Consider the following 19,469-nt stretch of genomic DNA (forward strand, 5'->3'; position numbering starts at 1 on the left):
GGCGCGCGGAGGGATCCGCGGTTCTGCGGCTCAGGAGCCTCCCGCAGCCACCGGAGCGCCATGGTGGGGGGGGGGGGGGAACCGGCGTCGCCATGGCGACGGGGGCGCTACGGGGCGGGGGGGGGGTGCGCGCTGGGGTTGCTATGGCGACCAGGGGGCTGCTATGGGGCGGGGGGGGGGTCTGGGGTTGCAGTGGGGGGGTGGCAGCGGGGTTGCTATGGCGACCGAGGGGCTTGGGGGGGGGGTCTGGGGTTGCTATGGCGACCGAGGGGCTTGGGGGGGGTCTGGGGTTGCTATGGCGACCGAGGGGCTGGGGGGGGGCTGGGGTTGCTATGGCGACCGAGGGGCTTGGGGGGGGGGTCTGGGGTTGCTATGGCGGTCGAGGGGCTTCGGGGGGGGGGTCTGGGGTTGCTATGGCGACCGAGGGGCTTGGGGGGGGCTTGGGGTTGCTATGGCGACCGAGGGGCTTGGGGGGGGGGGCTTGGGGTTGCCATGGCGACCGAGGGGCTTGGGGTTGCTGTGGAGACCGAGGGGCTGCTATGGGGTGGGGGTGGGGGGGGCACTGGGGTTGCCGTGGCGACCGTGGGGCTGTAGCGGCGTTGCTATGGTGACGGGGTTGCTACGGTGCGGGAGGGGGGTAGTTGCCGGGGTTGCCATAGCAACCGAGGGGCTGCCATGGCAACGGGGGCAGCTGCGGCCGGAGTGGGGGGGGGGGGCTGCGGATGCTGGGGGTGGTTTGGGGCGTCGGGGGCTCCCCGGGGGGGGGCTGCGGGTGTTGGGGGGCAGCGGGGGGTCGGGGGCGGGTGCTGGGGGTCCCGTGGGTGCTCCCTCACCCGTGTGCCCCCCCCCATCCCCCCCCCGCCCCCCCCAGGCGGACCAGCTCACCGAGGAGCAGATCGCAGGTGGGATGGCGAGCGGGACGGGGGGGGTGTGGGGGGGCACAATCCTGGGGTGGGGGGGGGTCACGCGATGGGGACACTGGGGGGGGGGGGCACTGGGACACCCAGGGGAGGACACCGGGAGCGCCTGGGGGCGTCACCGGAGCGCTCAGCGGGGGACCTGGGGGTGGGGCTGAGGGGTGTCCCCCCCCTCCCCCCCCGGAGCACCCCCGGTGCCGGGGGGGGGTCTGGGGGGGGGGGGCCGGGGGGCAGCGCGTGACCCCCGGCCCCGCGGTGACGGTCCCCAGAGTTCAAGGAGGCGTTCTCGCTCTTCGACAAGGACGGCGACGGCACCATCACCACCAAGGAGCTGGGCACCGTCATGCGCTCGCTGGGCCAGAACCCCACCGAGGCCGAGCTGCAGGACATGATCAACGAGGTGGACGCCGACGGTGAGCCCCCTGCGCCCCCCCACCCCCCCCCACCTCACCACCCCCCCCTCACTGTCCCCCTGTGCCCCCGCCGCCCCTCCCCAGGCAACGGCACCATCGACTTCCCCGAGTTCCTCACCATGATGGCGAGGAAGATGAAGGACACGGACAGCGAGGAGGAGATCCGCGAGGCTTTCCGCGTCTTCGACAAGGTGGGTTTGGGGCCGGGGGCCGGGGGCCTGGGGGGGGGACGTGGCGGGAGCCTCGCGGCCGCGTCCCTGCCGCCCCCAGGACGGGAACGGGTACATCAGCGCGGCGGAGCTGCGGCACGTGATGACCAACCTGGGGGAGAAGCTGACGGACGAGGAGGTGGATGAGATGATCCGCGAGGCCGACATCGACGGGGACGGGCAGGTCAACTACGAGGGTGAGCGCTGGCGCCGTCCCGGGCCACCGCTGTGTCACCTCGGGGGCGTCGACGTCGCCCCGCGGGGCCCTTGCTGTCACCTGCGGGCCCCTCGGGCCGGGGCGCTGCCACGTCCCCCAGCGCTTGTCGTGTCCCCGTCCCCCTCTGAGCGTCCCCTTCTCTCCCGGCAGAGTTCGTGCAGATGATGACGGCGAAGTGAGGGGGGGGGGGGCACGAGGCCACCGGGGCCCCCTCGCTGCCAACGCCTGTCCCCGCCACCGAGGGGTCCCCGCCCCCCACCCCCCACCCCCAAACCCACCCTTGGGGGGCACCCGTAGGGGCTTTATGGGGAGGGGGGAACCCCAACAGGACAGAGGAATCCTATATCCTCCATAGGGGCTTCGGAAGGGGATGTGGGGGGACCCCGTTTCCCCGCGGGGGGCTTCGGGGGAACCCGGGGGGGGGCGGGCAGGGTGTCTCCCATTTCCCTATGGAGGGTTTGAGGGGTCCGGGGCAGATCCAGGGTCCCCCTCCCAAAACACGGCAGGACCCTTTTTTGCCCCAGGAGAACATTTGGGGACATTTCAGGGTGATCTGGGGGTCTCAGGAGGGCTGGGGCTCCCTGGGTGTGGGGGGCTGGGACCAGGCCGTGGTTTTGGGGTATTCTGGGGGGATTTGGAGGACCCTAACCCCCACCCCCCCCCTATTTGGGCGCTGTCGTGGGCGGCCAAAGCTGTGAAATAAAGCACTGGTTTTGCAGTTCTTACGGCCTTAACGAGGTGCTGTAATGAGGGGCCTTAATGAGGATCCAGACACCGGGGACACCCCGCCACGGGGCCGGGGGGGGGTCTGCTCTGGGTTCTGGGTGGGTTCGGGGGTGTTTCTGCGGGCGCACAGCTTCGGTGCAGGGCGGTTTGGGGGGCTTTGGCGCGAGCGGGCAGCTCCAGGGGGTAGTGGGGAGCTTGGGGGCTGAATCTGGCAGCACTGGGAGGGTACTGGGGGGCACTGGGAGCCCGGTGGGGGAGCTCTAGGCAATGCTGGTGGTGCTCTAGGCAGGGATACTGGGAGCACACTGGGGGACTCTGGGCAGTACTGCGGTCAACGGTGGAGTTGGGGGGGGTTCTGGGTGCTACTGGGGTGCACTGGGAGGATACTGGGGGGGGGGTTTCCAGGCAGTACCGGCAGGCACTGGGAGGGTACTGTGAACCTCTGGGGGGTACTGGGCAGTACTGGGGGGTACTGGGCAGTACTGGGGGGGTGTTGGCCTACCAAGTACCTGCTGTATGGCGCCGGCAACACCACAGGCAGCCTGGCTTTGAACACCTCCGGGGACTGGGCATCCGCGGCTCTGGACAACCTCAGCACCCTCGGAGGAAACGACGGCTTCCTTGTATCTGACCTAAGGCTCCCCGCTCGCAGTCTGAACCCGTTCCCTCTTGCCCTGTCACCGTCTGCCCAAGCGAAGAGTTGCTCTCCATCTTTTTTTTTTTTATAAGCCCCCTTTCGGTACCGGGAAGCCGCGCTGGGATCCCCGCAGAGCCTTCGCGTCTCCAGGCTGAACATCCCCAGCTCCTCGCTTCCCCGGGTCTCGCCTCCAGGTTCAGGGAAGCGAGAGACGGGGGAAGCCTGAGCGGCAGCGAAGACCGGGGCAAAGACCTCAGCGTCCTCCGTGCCTGCCGTTGACAGCGAAGCGGCGTCAAAAACGTTCAACTTGGCGTCCGCCGGCGCTTTTCTGCAAAACCGCTTTCCCAGACGGGGGAAAACCCAGACGGCAGCGCGGCCCCCTGCTGTGTCACACGCCCTTCCCAGGGTTGTGTCCTCGGCAGACTTGCCGCTCCGCCAGATCACCTGGCTCGTTAACGAAGGTGTTAAAACGGGACTGGACCCAGCATTTACCCCTGGGGCACGCTGCCAATTACTGGCCTCCAGCCGCATTTTGTGCCACTTACCCGGCTCGTGCACTGGCAGCTTGTCCATGAGGATCTCATGGGAAACAGCACTGGAAACCTTCCCCAAGTCTAGGTAGGAAACGGGCACTGCTGCGCCCTCATCTACCAAGCCAGCCTTTTCATGGTAGGTTTCCAGGTTAGTTAACGTGACTGCCCCCTCGTGAATTCACGCTGACCGTTCCCACTCGCCTCGTCCTTCGTGTGCTCGGTTCCCGGGATGAGCTGCTCCGTCACCTGCTCGGGGCGGAGGTGAGGCTGACCTGCCTGTAGTTCCCTGACCTCTCCTTCTTGCCCTTTATGAATTCAGGAGTGACATTTGCTCTCCTGCAGCCCTGGGGCACCTCTCCAAGTTGCCATGACCGTTCCAAGATTTTCGAGGTTGGACTAGATGATCGCAGAGGTCTTTTCCAACCCGAATGATCCTGTGATTCTCCAAGAGTGGCACTGCAACAACATCAGCCAGCTCCCTCAGCCCTCATGCCTACATCCCATCAAGGCCCTTGGACTTTAACGATTTTCCAGTTTGCTTAAGTATTCTCTAACCTGATCCTCTTCCGGCAATGGAGCATCTTCCTTGCTTCAGTCTTCCGCCCTCGTCTCTGGGGTCTGAGATTCTGGAGGCTGATCTTGCTGCTAAGGAATGAGGCAAATTCACTCAGGCTTATCCATCTGCTGCATCGCCAGGGCCCTAATGACAGGAAAAAGAAAAAGAAAAACAAAAACAAAAACCAAAAACCACGTTTACCTTAGTCTTCACAGAATCACAGCAGCTCTCCAGGTCTCGCTGGATGGCAGCACAGCCTTCCGGCACGTCAGCCGCTCCTCCCAGCTCAGTGACGCCAGCAAACTTGCTGACACGGCGCTCCGTTCCCTCAGCCAAGTCGCTGGTGAATATACTGAATAGTACTGGTCCCAGCACCGACCCTTGAGGGGCTTCTCCTCCCTTCCTTATGCAGAATCATAGCATCGTCTAGGTTGGAAAAGATCTTCGTGAACCTCAAGTCCAACCATCAGCCTGACCTACTGAGCCCCGAATGTACTTACAAAAGCTATTCCTGCCTTTGACATCCCTTGTCGGAGTCAGTCCCAGGTAGGCTCTGGCGTTCCTCGCTACATCTCTGAGTGCTCGGAGAATGTCTCTCTACACCTCCCAGGTTACTTGTCTCTGCTTCCATCCTTTGTATTCTTCCTTTTCATGTCCGAGTATTTCTGGGAGCTTGTGGCGAAACAACCACACGGACACCAGGGTTCTTTAGGGATCAACAACTTCAACTACCTTTCTTGAGGACAGGCTCCCTTCTTATGCCGTTAGCTCTACCAGCGGTACTTTTCCAACTAATTATTCATTGGTTAACAACTTTGCCTGGCAACAGCAAACACCCCGCAACTTCCATGTCTTCACGGTTGGAGAGCAAGCAGTTTGAGACAGCAAGGCGTCTCCTGAATCACCCTTCTTTGTTCCTTCTAACTTGTTTACGTTCCTCATGGCCTCATCCTAACGAGCCCGATGTTATCACCAACCATGGGGCTTGTTGACCCCCCCCCCCCATGGCGATACTCCCACAGGAGCTCCTTTTTCATCCATGCAGGCCTCTGGGCATTTTCACCTGACTTCTTGCCTGTTGGGACGCACCATCCTTGAGCGTGGAGGAGGTGATCCTTGAACATGGGCCCCTCTCCCCTTCAGGGCCTTATCTCATGGGACTCTTCCAAACAGATCCCTGAAGAGGCTGAAGTCTGCTCTCCTGAGGTGCAGGCCTGTGACCTTGTTTTTTGCCCTTCTTCCTCCTCCCAGGAATCCTGAGTTCCACCATCTCATGAATCCTGAGTTCCGCCATCTCATGCTCCCTGCTGCCAAGGCTGCCTTCAACCTTCACATCCCCAGGAAGTCCTTCTTTGCGACCATGTGGTCCAGCAGATCATCTCTCTTCATCGTCTCCTCGGGTCGGGAAGCTGTTGTCAGTGCTCTCCAGGACTCTCCTGGATTGCTTCTGCCCTCCTGTGCTGCCCCTCCAGCAGGTATTGGCGTGGTTGAAGTCTCCCTGAGGATCAGGACCCGCAAACATGAGGCAATGTCTGTAGAAGGCCTCATCCGCTTGTTCTTCCTGGCCGGACGGCTTTTAGCAGGCGCCCACTGCAATGTCACCCGTACGGGTCTGCTCTTTACCCCATGCACCTTGCTGGATCAGCAACCATCCCCAGGCAGAGCTCCCTGCACCTCAGCTGCTCTCTCACACAAAGGGCAACCTCACCTCCTCGTCCTTCTGACACGTCCTTCTCCAAGAGCCTGTATCCCCCCATCGCAGTGCTCCAGTCGTGCAAGCTATCCGACCACACGTTCATAGGCATAGCCTCGCTTGCACGCCAATGCTGGAGGTGATCTCACTTAAACCCCGTTTTGTTGGTTTTTCTCTTTGCTTTTGTTGACATCGCTGCAGGCCCTTTGCTCATCGGTCCTGCCCATTGCTCCCTCGCAGGGCTGCTGGTGACCTTTGCTGTCATTTTGACTTTGACTTTGCTGTCATTTCGACTTCAGCGGGGAGGGTTGCAGGGCTGGCCCTGTGGCAGCAGTCCAGGCGCTTTGATAGTAGGAAGAAGTTTTTTTGCTCTGAGAGTGGTGAGGCGCTGGAACGGGTTGCCCAGAGAAGCTGTGGATGCCCCAGCCCTGGAAGTGTTTAGAGGCCAGGCTGGATGGGGCTTTGGGCACCTTGGTCTGGTGGGAGGTGTCCCTGCCCATGGCAGGGGGGTTGGAACGGGATGGCCTTTAAGGTCCCTTCCAACCCAACCATTCTGTGACTGTATCATTCCATGATTCTAAGCTGCCCTGTGTGGGCAGTTCTGGGATCCACCGCTGGTCAAAGCCAGGTTAGTGAACAACACTGATTGTGCCTGTAAGAGCGTATTTAAGAAAGGGGGAAAACAAAACTGCAGCCCAGCAGCAGCTGGGAGAGCGAGGAGTGAGAACCAGCCCCGCAGACGCCAAGGCCAGTGAAGGAGGGCAGGACGTGCTCCAGGCACGGAGCTGAAGTTCCCCTGCGGCCTGGGGAGAGGCCCCTGGTGGAGCAGGCTGTCCCCCTGCAGCCCACGGGTCCCACACGGAGCAGATCTCCACGCTGCAGCCCGTGGAGGAGCCCCCGGTGGAGCAGGTGGATGTGGCCTGGAGGAGGCCGCGGCCTGTGGAGAGCCCCCGCAGGAGCAGGCCCCAGGCCGGAGCTGCAGCCATGGAGAGGAGCCCCCGCAGGAGCAGGGGATTTGAGGGTGACGTAGAAGAGGGTGGATGGGAGAAGGTGTTTTTAGTTTGCTTGTAGTTTCTCACTGCTCTAGCTTGTTAATAAGAGGTAATAAATTGCATTAATCTTCCTATGCTGAGTCTGTTTTGCCTGTGATGATAATTGTTGAGTGATTTCCCTGTCCTTATCTCAACCCATGCGCTGTTTCACGGTATTTTTCCCCGCTGTCCCACCGAGGAGGGGGAATGAGAGTGCCGTGGTGAAGCTTAGCTACCTACTGGTATGAAACCACCATCCATTTTCATCCCCGTGCTCAACCTTGTCATTTACAAGAACAAGAACAACAAAATGTCCCTTCATGAAAACAGTCAGAAAAACATATACTTTCCCAGGAAGTTTTCCCATGAAGAAGTGAAGATGAGATGCTTCCTGAGCGGGCAGTTTGAGCCAACATCTTCCGCTTCCCGAGAACATCCCCCTTTTTCCATACATCCTCTTTTGCTCATCGAGAAGCTTTCAGGAAAGACATGACAACTAATCAAGACTGCTAAGAATCTGACACAGAAAATCAACAAACTGCAGTCACATTGAGATTGGAAACATGAAATTCAATGAAATCTTTTTTTTTATTATTATTATTATTTTTTAATGTGGAAACCCAAATTTCCACTCCAGTGATAGTTTGGTAATTAAGTTTCCTAGGTGCAACCTTGCAATGCGAGCTGTAAACGTAAGCCCTTAGACACTTGCAAAGTGTGTCCCACCAACCTCAGTGAGAACAAAGATGTCTATGGAGGAGGACCTACAGAGCAGCTCCGCAGGAAGAGCTCTCCTAGAAAAATGAATGAACAAGATCTCTGTAAGAGCATGTTTTTCCTCCAAAATGATGGTCTCTTCTCTAAACCAATGGAGCCAGCTGAAAAAGTGGAGTTAGCAAACCTAGGAAGGGAAACTTTTTCAGGAGGAAAAGCTTCATGGCTGTGTTATAAAACCATGCTCCATCTCCCGTAGTCGCTGTCATGTACAGCCAAGTGTTTCCCTCTTTCCATCAATGAGGTTGCCCAAGATGTGCCTCAGCACGGGACCATGCTGAGCTCCCTCTTCCCAACACAGGGCCGTGGGCAGCTCACACGCAAAGCCCAGCCGTGAGCTACGAGTGGTCTCCCAAGCAGAGATCTTGAGGACTTTTTATTTCTAGGGTTTGTCACCATGTAAGGGGTATGCTTCCTCCAAAGCTTCGTATGTCACATTGCAACTTGTCTTGTTTTAACCTTGCAGAATTGTGTCTCTGCAGAGTAGAGAGCCCTTTTGGGGTCAACATTTCCCCCAAAGGAAATACTCCACCTATCCGTGGAGAAGGTAAGAGGCTGGAAACGCCTTCCCAAGCCTGAGCCCTGCTCAGGGCTCCATCAGCCTCAAGGGCAGACCCAGTCCTACAAGGCCATTTGATTCTTGCTTTGTGGGAATGATCGCAGGAGGCTGTGGGATGGTGCACGAGACAGTCGGCTCATCTTGGTTCTTGTGAGCAGCTGCCTTTGCTTCATGCTGGCTGCGCCACAGGAGATTTCTTGCTGTCCCTGGCTGGCACCAGCATTGTGGCACCTTCCACCACGCTGGGGGACGTGGGCCTTGAGGAAGGCCACCAGAGGCATCTCAGTCACCAAGAAGGCGGTCAAGAAGGTGCTGCCTTGGATGGTCCCTTCTGGGGTCCCATTGGCAGCCATGGGCAGCCCTGAGGCCATGGGGGATCCCGCAAGATGTCGTGATCCTTCCCTCCACTCAGCAGCAGAGGACAAAACAAAGCCCTGACCCAGCGAATCCCGCTGGTTTGGAGCCAACTTTCATCCCTGGTGGTTCCGTGGGCCGTAGGATTTCTGACTGTAATTTCTTTCTGCCACTGAAACTGACAGAAAACAAACACCAAGTGTGAAGGGCAATGGTCTGTGGGGGACACAGTTTCCAAATGCAGGAGCACACGGTTTCTAACCTTAAAGTAAGGTTAGAGGCAGACACCCCCAGCTGCAGACAGCTAACGGGAATGTCAGTTCTCTGGTCCAGCGACTCAGCTGTTGGATGCTGCTTCTCAACAGGACGTTTAATGCCGTTTCATTCATAGAATCGTAGAATCGTAGAATTATAGAATGGCTTGGGTTGGAAAGGACCCTAAAGATCATCTAGCTCCAACCCCCCTGCCACAGACAGGGACATCTCCCACTAGATCAGGTTGGCCAAGGTCCCATCCAGCCTGGCCTTGAGCACCTCCAGGGATGGGGCATCCACAGCTTCTCTGGCAACCTGTTCCAGGGCCATCTACCAGACTAACTTCTTACCAGGGGAATAAGCAAACAGTTCTAAGCACAGTTACCTTAAAGGAGGCTGTGAAGAGGTGGGGGTCGGTCTGTTCTCCCCCGTGCCTGGTGACAGGACGAGGGGGAATGGGCGAAAGTTGCGACAGGGGAGTTTTAGGTTGGATGTTAGGAAGTACTTCTTTACCGAAAGGGTTATTAAGCATTGGAACGGGCTGCCCAGGGAGGTGGTGGAGTCACCATCCCTGGAGGTCTTTAAAAGACGTTTAGATGTAGAGCTTAGGGATATGGTTTAGCGGAGTACTTAGTGTTAGGTCGGAGGTTGGACTCGATGATCTTGAGGTCTCTTCCAACCTAGAAATCTGTGATACTGTGATACTGTGACCTCTGTCTGGCTACGTGTTGGGATTCCTGACAACGTGGCCTCCTGTGGGATGCTTCACCTCAGGAGGCACGAAGGAGGGAGCTGTGTCTCCACCTCCCCAGACTGTTTCTTCAAACCCCAGTGCCAGGCTCGCAGTGGGGAAGAGGGACAGGGGCTGAGCTCCTACTCGTCCCTACGTTTCTGCACCAAGAGAGACGGAGACCTGCAGCCCCCGCTGCCAGCCTGGCACCTGCACTGCCCGCAGGTAAGAGCCAGGCAGAATCCTGCCCTGGGTAACGGTGCTCAATCCACCGGAGGTGCCCACGAGCTGTTTAAGACCCTCCATAAAGCCATGATTGTGGCTGGGCACTGAGAGAACGGGCACACGGGATCATCACGGGGCTGGCGGGCTGCAGTGTGGTGCAGTGCATCCGTCCTTCCTGGGGGAGCGAGTGCTCATCACCTCCTCGTCGGTATCCCGGGGAGATGCTTGCCTGGGCAGGCGGCAGCGTCCTGCTGAAGGTCAGCGAGCACCTCTTCCTCCTGAAGCCGGCGGGTCAAAAGCAGCAGGAGGAGACATTGACTTGGAGGAGGTTTTAAAGGTATTTTCCTCACCCTTTCTTGCTCCCTCTTGTCTGATCCGGGATTGCACTGGCTTGCGGTTAATGACGCATTAAAAAGTCAAGCAGTGCAAACTGTCCAGCGAACGGGACGGAGCTGGGAGCTCACGGTGCAGGTGCGGTCCTGTGTTAAAGCCTGGGTCAGACCTTGTTTTAAGAAGCCAGGGTAATATCCCACTGTTCTCACTCAGACCAAGGCCACCCCACACATGCCATCCATGTTAGGGGGGCACCTTGAAACAACACAGCTCTAGGAAGGTATCCCTACAGTTCCAAGGCCATCACATCAAACGGCATCTGCCGCGGTTTCCAGCACCCCAAATGTCTCTAGGCATCCCCTGAGCTACACCTCCTGGAGCACGAGCACCCCTGGAGCAGTGTGGGTCACACCCTCTGAAGGTAAAAGACTGATGTGATCAGACGAGTCATCGCAAGAAATGTCTGTTCCCATCTAGGAGAAAAAGACACTCGCGCGAATGGTGGACATCCAGAGCTGGGTGAGACAAGTTTCCCCTTAAGATATAGCTCGGTTGACTCTCCTGGAGTCCTGTGGGAGTACTGAACGTGCTGCTCTTCCCCACACCATGCCTAGATCTGCTAATGAGATGAAAGACACTTTCATTACAGTTCAGGATAAGTCAGGCGACTACCCTTGCCCTCTCCAGCAAGATCCATGGTCAGCTACAGTGGGTGCAGATCCTAGGAGAGAACAAGGTCAAAACATCTCAGGAGAGAGTGGGAGGGAGGGTGAGCTGTCTGCCTGAGGTGTCTGCACGTGGGTTCATCCCTCTCAGTCCATGCAAAGCCCTTGGAGCCGCAGCCCAGGGTTTCAATTCTGCTCCTCCCTGGATGAATGCCAGTCGGAAATCCTCGCTTCTCCCATGTGTGCAGCGTGCCCTAAGCCTGCTGAGGAACTAATGCCACTTCTGTTCTTTTCTGTCTTGTTCTTTCCAGCTGCAATCAGTGATGCTGCACACAGATGGGCCAGTGTACTCCTTTAGCTAATGCAGCACAACCCTCGAAGGCAAGCAGCAGCGGAGAACAAAAAGGCGTGCTGTGCTCGGCATAGGATTGAGAGTGCAGAGAGAAATTCAGCCCTAAAAGGGGAATGCTCAAAATCTTCACCACTGCCATCCTCACACCAGGCTGCAGCTGGTGCTGTTAAAATATTGCTCTTCTTGTGCTCGTCTCAGGCAAAGCACAAATGAGAAGGGAGAATCAAACCGTTCCAACAGGGTTTGTTTTTGTTGGGTTTTCCCACTTCCCTAAACTCCAGGCCGTGCTGTTTGTGCTGTTTCTCCTAATGCACGTGGTGACCCTAGTTGGAAATATTGTGATAATGTTTGTTATCAGGCTGAATCAGAGGCTGCACATGCCCATGTATTTTTTTCTAAGTGCTCTATCCTTCTCAGAAATCTGTTACACCTTCTCCATCATCCCAAAGATGCTGTCTGGATTAGTGCTGGGAACTAGAACCATTTCTTTCCTGGGCTGTGCTGCACAAATGCATTTCTCCTTCATGTTTGGATTCACGCACTCTTTCCTCCTGACAGTGATGGGATATGACCGGTACGTGGCGATCTGTCAGCCCTTGCGTTACAGCACCGTGATGACCTCCCGAGCCTGTACCCAGCTGGTGGCTGCCTCATGGGCCGGCGGTGGTCTCCTGGGGGTGCTGGTGACCGGTGCTGTGTTCCAGTTACCGTTCTGCCAGTCCCACCACGTTGACCACTTCTTCTGCCATGTGCCCCCCATGCTCCAGCTGGCTTGTGCTGGTGGCGAGCTGGTTGGCATTGCAGTTGGCATCTTTTGCATTACTGCCTTGTTGGGATGCTTTCTGTTCATCCTTCTCTCCTACGCCTTTATCCTTGGCTGTATCCTGCAGATGCCATCAGCCAAGGGGAGGCACAAAGCTTTCTCCACCTGTGCCTCCCACATCACTGTGGTGGTGGTGCATTACGGCTGTGCCTCTGTCATCTATCTGAAACACCACTCACCCCGTGCTGCGGGAGCTAGTGTTCTGATTGACGTGTCTTACACTGTCTTCACCCCCTTCCTGAGCCCCATCATTTTTAGTCTGCGAAACAAAGATTTAAAAAATGCCTTTTGGAAATCTCTGAAGAAAAGCTTCATCATCAGGAATGCAAATATTTGTCCAGGATCTAGTTTCAGTTACAGTGATGATTATTGCTAATTTTTATTTGTTTGTTTGTTTGTTTATTTATTTTCCTTTGGTAGTTCCTTGCTGCTTTCAAAAGAATAGCCATACATTTTTCCAGGCAAACGATTCATTCTCGCAGCTGTGACGCTTTTTGCACTCGCTGGGCGTCGCAGGCTGCACTGCAAGGCTTGGCTGGAGCACGCAGGTGTAACTTTTAATGCTGCAAATTCAGCGTCATGCAGAAGCAAGAGTGGCCAAAGCTCTCAGCCCTCCCAGAGGAGACACGAGCCGCTCCTCGAGGAGCAGCAGGTGAATGTCTGAGACCTGGTGCAGCAGGCTCTTGTCCTCGCCGTAGGCACACTGACTGATCCCCTGAGCATGACTTTGCCTCTTCTGGTGCTGACAGCGAAGCTGGCCTGAGAAGGCTTTGGACTCGTCTTTTTCTTTTGTCTCGTTCAGCTTTTGACAATTTGCAGACTCAAAAGTGCTCACTTGAAGACAAACACTATTTGCTATTCTGCTGTTTTGAAAGACTCACTTCTCTAAGGAATTTAGATGTGGATTTAAAAAGGTGGTTTTAGAGTACGAGGATTTTGTTTGAGAGAAAAATATTTATTTATTTATTTATTTATTCATTTTCCCCCTTATTTATTTATTTTTATTTATTTCCCCCCAGGTGTTTGTACTCCTGTTTATGCAAAAACAATCGAGCATTTAAACAGTTTCCCTACATCTGGATAGGTGCAAAATCATAAAATATCTCAGTTTTTCTGAACACTGATTTTCAGGCATAATTTCTCCTCCCATGACGCACGTGTAACTTCAGCAGGACTATATTCTCTCCCAGGGCTACAGACAAGACAGGGAGATCTCTGAATCCACTTGCTTTAATTAATAGGTTTGTAATAAGTAACTAACCTACCAGTGCTCTTCTGTATTCAGAATGAAAAATAAAGGAAGTGTTACTCAGTAGCAGCATATTTGTGCATGATTTTTACTGCAAGTGAGAGGACACCACTTGAATGTGCTCTCAACAGACCTAAGGAAAAAAAAAATACTGGGTAAAAGTCACTGTACTTTGCGCAGACCAGAAGATATATTTGTTGGCCCAGCCATAGCTTGAGGAACAGGCAGACTTCCAGGGTCTAACATCCAGGATATGCAACACTACGCTGATTTCACAGGCACCATGACAATGATGTACAAAAAGAAACGCACAGAAAGATGTCAAGGAGGTTGCGTGGGGTTGTTGTCTCCCCGTTTCATCCCATCAGTGCGCAGGAACCCCTGGTGAGACAGATCTCAGGAGGGAAGGGTAAGAAAGAGAGAAAAATCCGTCAGAGTAGCCTGATACAGGCAGGCAGTGAGCATAGCCAGGAGAAGAGGAGCTTTGGACAGGGGTGTGCCAGTGCTTCCCTGGAAAATTCAGCCTGCTTTGTGCAAATCTGGCAGGATTCTGTTTAAAAAGAAAGTCCAAGAGCCTGCTGAGCTCAGGTCTGAAGGATAGGTCTGCCCTTGGCCTCTTGGACAGGTGGACAAGGGCTGGAGCATGGGGGGGGTAGGAGTAGAGCTCTTGCCACGTTGGCACATTTCACCTTGTGCTTGGCCATGTCACTGCTGATAGCTGGCTTTAAAACGTCAAGCTCAGCAGGACCACCTGAAGAAACCCCTGAGAAACAGGCATTTCTTGCTAGAGGTCCCATTGCACCAGGCCTCTGCTGGAGCAGCCATGAGTGCCCCTGTGCTGTTTGTGCTTGTGCTTCCTAGCGGAGTTTAAAGGTGATTCAGATGGAAATATTTACCCTTTACATCCACAGAAATAAATGTGACATAGCAGACGTTGGTAGTTTTTTTGTTGTTGTTTGTTTATTTATTTCTTTTATTTATTTATTTAAAAAACAGCTTTCTGCTTTGGTTTCTGCCTGCACAGAATTGCAGAGCAAGGCACAGGTTGGTCAATATAGCTCTAAACAGGCGCCGACTGTCTTTGTATTGCATTTTATACGGATTTCAGGGCTATAAAACTCACCTCCTCCCTCCCTAACACTGGCATTGCTGCAAAGGGCAGACGCTGATGGCAGTGGTGGGCACTCAGACGCACATCTCATTTACCCTTGGGACCAAACAGCTACAGCTTGGCCATGGGAGAGAACTGCCCTAGAAGCAGGGACCAAGATGCTACCCCTGTCTCTGGTGCTGTCCTTTTCCTGAAACATCGAACTTCATACACATCTAACAGTCCATTTCCTACTTCCTCAAGGAACGTTTCATCCTAATTTTGAAATTTGCTTTAATTCACTGTAATTATTGTGGGCCTCCCAGTGGACATTTGCCCACATTGAAACACAGGAGGTTCCACCTGAACGTCAGGAAACTCTTTACTGTGCGGGCGACTGAGCAATGGAACAGGTTGCCTAGAGAGGCTGTGGAGCCTTCCTCCGTGGAGATATTCCAAAGCCACCTGGACATGGTCCTGGCCCTGCTTGAGCCAGGGTTTGGACCAGGTGATGTCCAGAGGTCCCTTCCAGCTCAACCATTCTGTGGTTCTGTGGGTGTTACTGGAAGGTGCTGCTCTGGACCTACCTTAGCATCTGGCCTTCTGTTTCTCTGGCCACCTGCAAGGAGGCACCAGGAGGTTGGGTGTCTGTCACTATCTGCCCATGTGAAAAATCACTTTCCATCTTTTTTATAAAATACCTTTAATTACTGAAAGGATGCAGTGAGGTCCCTCTCCTTTCCTCACCTCACCTCGCCTCGCCTCTCCTCTCTTCTTCCCACCTCTAAAACATTTCCAGTACTGTTATCCCCCATGGAAAGTGTCCTTCCACGGAGACAATTTGGACTGCATGTACCACTGAGGAATGCATCTTACATTTTATTCAGCTATACCATGTTTTCTCCTTGTTTGTTCACAGCCAAGAGAAATCCTTCTGTGTGCAGGTAGTTCTCTAAGTAAGTTCTCTAAGTAAGGTAAGAACAGACATATAGAGCTGTAACTCTCAGCTACGAACTGCAGTAGAAAATGCACAGATTTGAGAGAGTTCTCTGAGTTGCAGGTGGCTGAGAAAAGTGGGGTGAAGGGGCAGCACTAAAGAGTGCCCATACATTGTCCAGTGGCAAGGGTCCTCCTTTTCCTCCACGTTCAGACTTCAGCAGGAGACATTATGAATATAGAATATATATGAAGAATATATATTCATAATATATGAATATAGAAAGTTGGTATTGCTGGTATTGCTTATTCTTTAAGTTGTAAAATAAAGATATTTAAAGAAGACAGAGAAGTGTTTTTTTGTTTGTTTGTTTGTTTTTGTTTTTGTTTGGTTTCTATATGCACTGATATCTTCCCTTTTTAGCTACCCTCCTGGTATTTCTTCAATTGGCCACACAGGACTTGAAGGCAATTATGGGCAGAGCCATAGCTAATTAGGACTTTTTGTGTGTGTGTGTGTTTTAATAAGCACTCTGGTACATTTGTTAAGATACTGACGGCCTTCATCTCCAGAGACAGCTTTTGGCTAAACAGGAAACTCATGACTGAGCTCCAGTGCAAAAGGGCAATCTATAGGAAGTGGATGCAGGGAACAGCTGAAAAAAAGAGGAACTGAGAACCACTGTTTGAGCACAGAATTTGGAAAGCCAAAGCTCTCCTAGAGCTGGCACTTGCAAGGGACATCCATGGTGTGCATATGGGCTGCTACAGCTTCATTTACGGTAAAAGAGGAAACAAAGAAAATGTGGGTGCACTGCTAGATGGGATGGAGAATGTAGCAGGGGTAGATGCAGACAGGTACTCAGTGTCTTTGCCTCAGTCTTTACCAGCAAGGTCCTTTAGGCCTTTGTTCTTACAAAGACTCAAGGAAGAGATAAATACAAACAGTGGATGAGGATCAATTCAGGGGCTACTTGAGGAAACTCAGCCATGAGGAGACCATGGTCTGGAAGGGCTGCATCCAAGGGTGATATAAGAACAGACCAATGACACACAGACCATTCTGCACCATCTTGGAAAGCTCATGGAGATCAGGAGAACCATCTGCTTAATGGCAAAAATTGGCACACACGATACCGCTAGGGGAAACCTGGGCAGTATCAAAACGGACTACAGAGGTTAGCTGCCCAGCAAGGTAAAACCACCACAGTCCTTTTTGGTGCCCAACGTGGTGCTCGAAGGGTTGAGATAACAGTAGATTTGACCAGAGCACTTTAGAGGGAATTTACAATTGTCATACTTAGTTAACGATAGTCACAATATTGTCTGCTTTGCTCCTAATATTCTTCTGTGATCCTGCTTTATATGCTCCGTAACACGTACTTCCTTTTACTGTGTATCAGATCTGAGAGTTTGCTAAAGGCTGTGTTTTTTCAGATCACCGTGCTTGAGCCTAATCTTGTATTTGGGCCTTGAATTTGCTATCTTCTCTGTACTTTGGTACTGTCTCTTGGAGAATATTAACAACTACACTCTTCTTTCTCCTCTGGAAGACAGTTTGTGGATGATATCAGGAATGGTACCTCATCCTTCTTTTCCCATGGGCTAATTACAGTAGCTTTAGAGTTTTTGAACGTCCATGAGTAACCAACATAGATCTCCAGAATGCGTTTCTGTTAACGTTAAACAATTATTTAAGATGACCACCCAGGAATCTACCCTGAGACAGCGTGGTGGTGGGTGGCAAGGTGTGTGGGAAGGTATGGGCAGGTACCTGTCACGGTTGTCTCCTCTGATGGTTTTGAACTTCACCCCTGCACAAGTGTGAAATCCTAAAAAACTGATCGAATGTTTGAAAGATGTATGCCCTGACCCTGGCAATGTCAGAGAACGCCAGGTTGCTGCACTGTGCTGGGGCCTGGCCTGCGCCTATCAAACTGTAATTAACACCACCCAGCACCCTCAAGGGAAGGAGGAGGTCACTGAATCTGATGACCAGATAACACACACTGTGGCTAACCCAGAGGGCCAGCTGTTGACGGTATCAGTCGCCCCCATAGTCAAGGCAAAACAATGGAAGCAGAGCAACTGGCAGGGCAGAGGTAAACGCATCTGGGCAGCTGCACTGTGGCAAGACATTGCTGCCGAGTGGAAGACGTTGATGTAAAAGTATGTCCTGTAGATGTTCACATGCCAAAGAACTGTGCCACTGAAGAACAACAGAATAACAAAGAGGTGGACCGGGCTTCGAAACTTGAAGTGGCTCAGGTGGACCTGGGCTATGGAAGTAAGGGCGAGCTGTTTGTAGCTCGATGGGCCCCATGAAACATCAGGACTTCTGGGGAGGGATTCCACATACAGACGAGCTTGTGGTCGAGGGGTGGACCTGACCACGGAGGCAATAACACAGATCACCCATGAGTGTGAAACCTGTGCTGCAAGCAAGCAAGCCATGAGAGTAAAGTCTCTCTGGAACAGGGGGTGGTGGCTAGGATTTGGCAGTCAGGTGAAGTCCCTGGTGACTGGAAAAAGGGAAACATCACTCCCATTTTTAAAAGGGGTAGAAAGAAAGACCTGGAGAACTACAGGCTGGTGAGCCTCACCTCTGTGCCTGGCAAGATCATGGAACAGATCCTCCTGGAAGTAATGTTAAGGCACATGCAAGACCAGGAGCTGATCTGAGACAGCCAGCATGGCTTCACCAAAGGTAAATCATGCCTGACCAAACTGGTGGCCTTCTATGATGGAGTGACAACATCAGTTGACCAAGGAAGACTGACCGATGTCATCTACCTGGACTTCTGTAAGGCTTTTGACACAGTCCCACATGACATCCTGATTTCTAAACTGGAGAGATACGGATTTGAAGGGTGGACCATTCGGTGGATAAGGAATTGGGTTGATGGACGCACCCAGAGAGTAGTGGTCAATGGCTCTATGTCCAGGTGGAGGTTGGTGATGAGTGGTGTCCCTCAGGGGTCTGTCTTGGGACCGGTGCTTTTCGGTATCTTCATCAATGACATAGATGATGGGATTGAGGACACCCTCAGCAAGTTTGGAGATGACACCAAGCGGAGTGGTGCAGTTGATACAACAGAAGGAAGGGATGCCATCCAAAGGGACTTGGATAAGCTTGAGAAGTGGGCCCACGTGAACCTAATGAGGTTCAAGCCCAAGTGCAAGGTGCTGCACCTGGGCCAGGGCAATCCCAGGCATGGGTACAGACTGGGAGAAGAACTCATTGAAAGCAGCCCCGCGGAGAGGGATTTGGGGGTTCTGGTGGATGAGAAACTCGACGTGAGCCAGCGGTGCGCGAGTGTGCGCTTGCAGCCCAGAAGGCCAATTGCATCCTTGTCTGCATCAACAGAGCAGTGGCCAGCAGGTTGAGGGAGGTGACTGTCCCCCTCTGCTCTGCCCTTGTGAGGCCCCACTTGGAGTCCTGCATCCAGGTCTTGGGCTCCCAGCACAAGAAGGATGTGGAGCTGTTAGAACAGGTCCAGAGGAGGGCCACAAAGATGATCAGAGGGCTGGAGTACCTCTCCTATGAAGAAACGCTGAAAGAGCTGGGGATGTTCAGCCTGGAGAAGTCTCTGTGGAGATCTCATTGCGGACTTCCAATACTTAAAGGGTTGTCAAAAAAGGCTGAAGAAGGACTCTTTACTGTGTAGATAATGATAGGACAAGGGGGAATGGTTTGAAACTGAAAGAGGGGAGATTTAGATTGGATGTTAGGAAGAAATTCTTCACTCAGAGGGTGGTGAGGCACTAGAACAGGTTGCCCAGAGAGGCTGTGGATGCCCCATCCCTGGAAGTGTTCAAGGCCAGGCTGGATGGGGCCCTGGCAAACCTGATCTAATGGGTGGCACCCCTGCCTATGGCAGGGGGGTTGAAACTAGAAGATCTTTAGGGTCCCTTCCAACCCAAGCCATACTATGATTCTGTGATTCTCTGATTTCTATGGTGAGGCCTGGCAAATTGACTATACCGGGCCACAGCCACAAACCCGCCAAGGCAAGTGGTACATACTCACCGTGGTAGAAGCTACTACTGGGAGGCTGAAAACACACCCAGTAAACCGTGCTGGGCTGAACCCAGTGGGGGAGCTAGTCCCCCCTGCACAGCACGGCAGTTTGCACAGGAGTACGTGCAGGGAGAGTGCTGCCACTCTGCTAGTGCAAACAGTGGCTGTGAA

General features: G+C 53.8%; 2 protein-coding genes and 1 long non-coding RNA gene across 3 annotated transcripts; 2 read left to right on the forward strand and 1 right to left on the reverse strand.

Moving 5' to 3' along the window:
* Nucleotides 1-6: 6 nt before the first annotated feature.
* Nucleotides 7-2,477, forward strand: LOC310891438 (calmodulin-1). The gene is made up of 6 exons (XM_083853709.1): nt 7-63; nt 872-902; nt 1,187-1,330; nt 1,415-1,521; nt 1,601-1,736; nt 1,907-2,477. Exons 1-6 carry the CDS (start codon nt 61-63, stop codon nt 1,933-1,935), a joined length of 450 nt encoding a protein of 149 aa, XP_083709835.1. The 5' UTR covers nt 7-60; the 3' UTR covers nt 1,936-2,477.
* Nucleotides 1,743-5,463, reverse strand: LOC310891439. The gene is made up of 4 exons (XR_014577576.1): nt 4,410-5,463; nt 4,208-4,297; nt 2,992-4,108; nt 1,743-1,891 (listed from the first exon to the last, which is right to left on the reverse strand). It is a non-coding gene; the product is annotated as an uncharacterized lncRNA (long non-coding RNA).
* A 5,811-nt stretch (nt 5,464-11,274) lies between these two features.
* On the forward strand, nt 11,275-12,378 carry LOC310891432 (olfactory receptor 10H1-like; the record flags this gene model as incomplete). Its single annotated transcript, XM_083853696.1, has 1 exon — nt 11,275-12,378. Exon 1 carries the CDS (start codon nt 11,389-11,391, stop codon nt 12,376-12,378), a length of 990 nt encoding a protein of 329 aa, XP_083709822.1. The 5' UTR covers nt 11,275-11,388.
* Nucleotides 12,379-19,469: the final 7,091 nt, after the last annotated feature.

This window comes from Anser anser (genome assembly GCF_964211835.1).
Source record: "Anser anser genome assembly, contig: HAP1_SCAFFOLD_181, whole genome shotgun sequence".
Taxonomy (NCBI): domain Eukaryota; kingdom Metazoa; phylum Chordata; class Aves; order Anseriformes; family Anatidae; genus Anser; species Anser anser.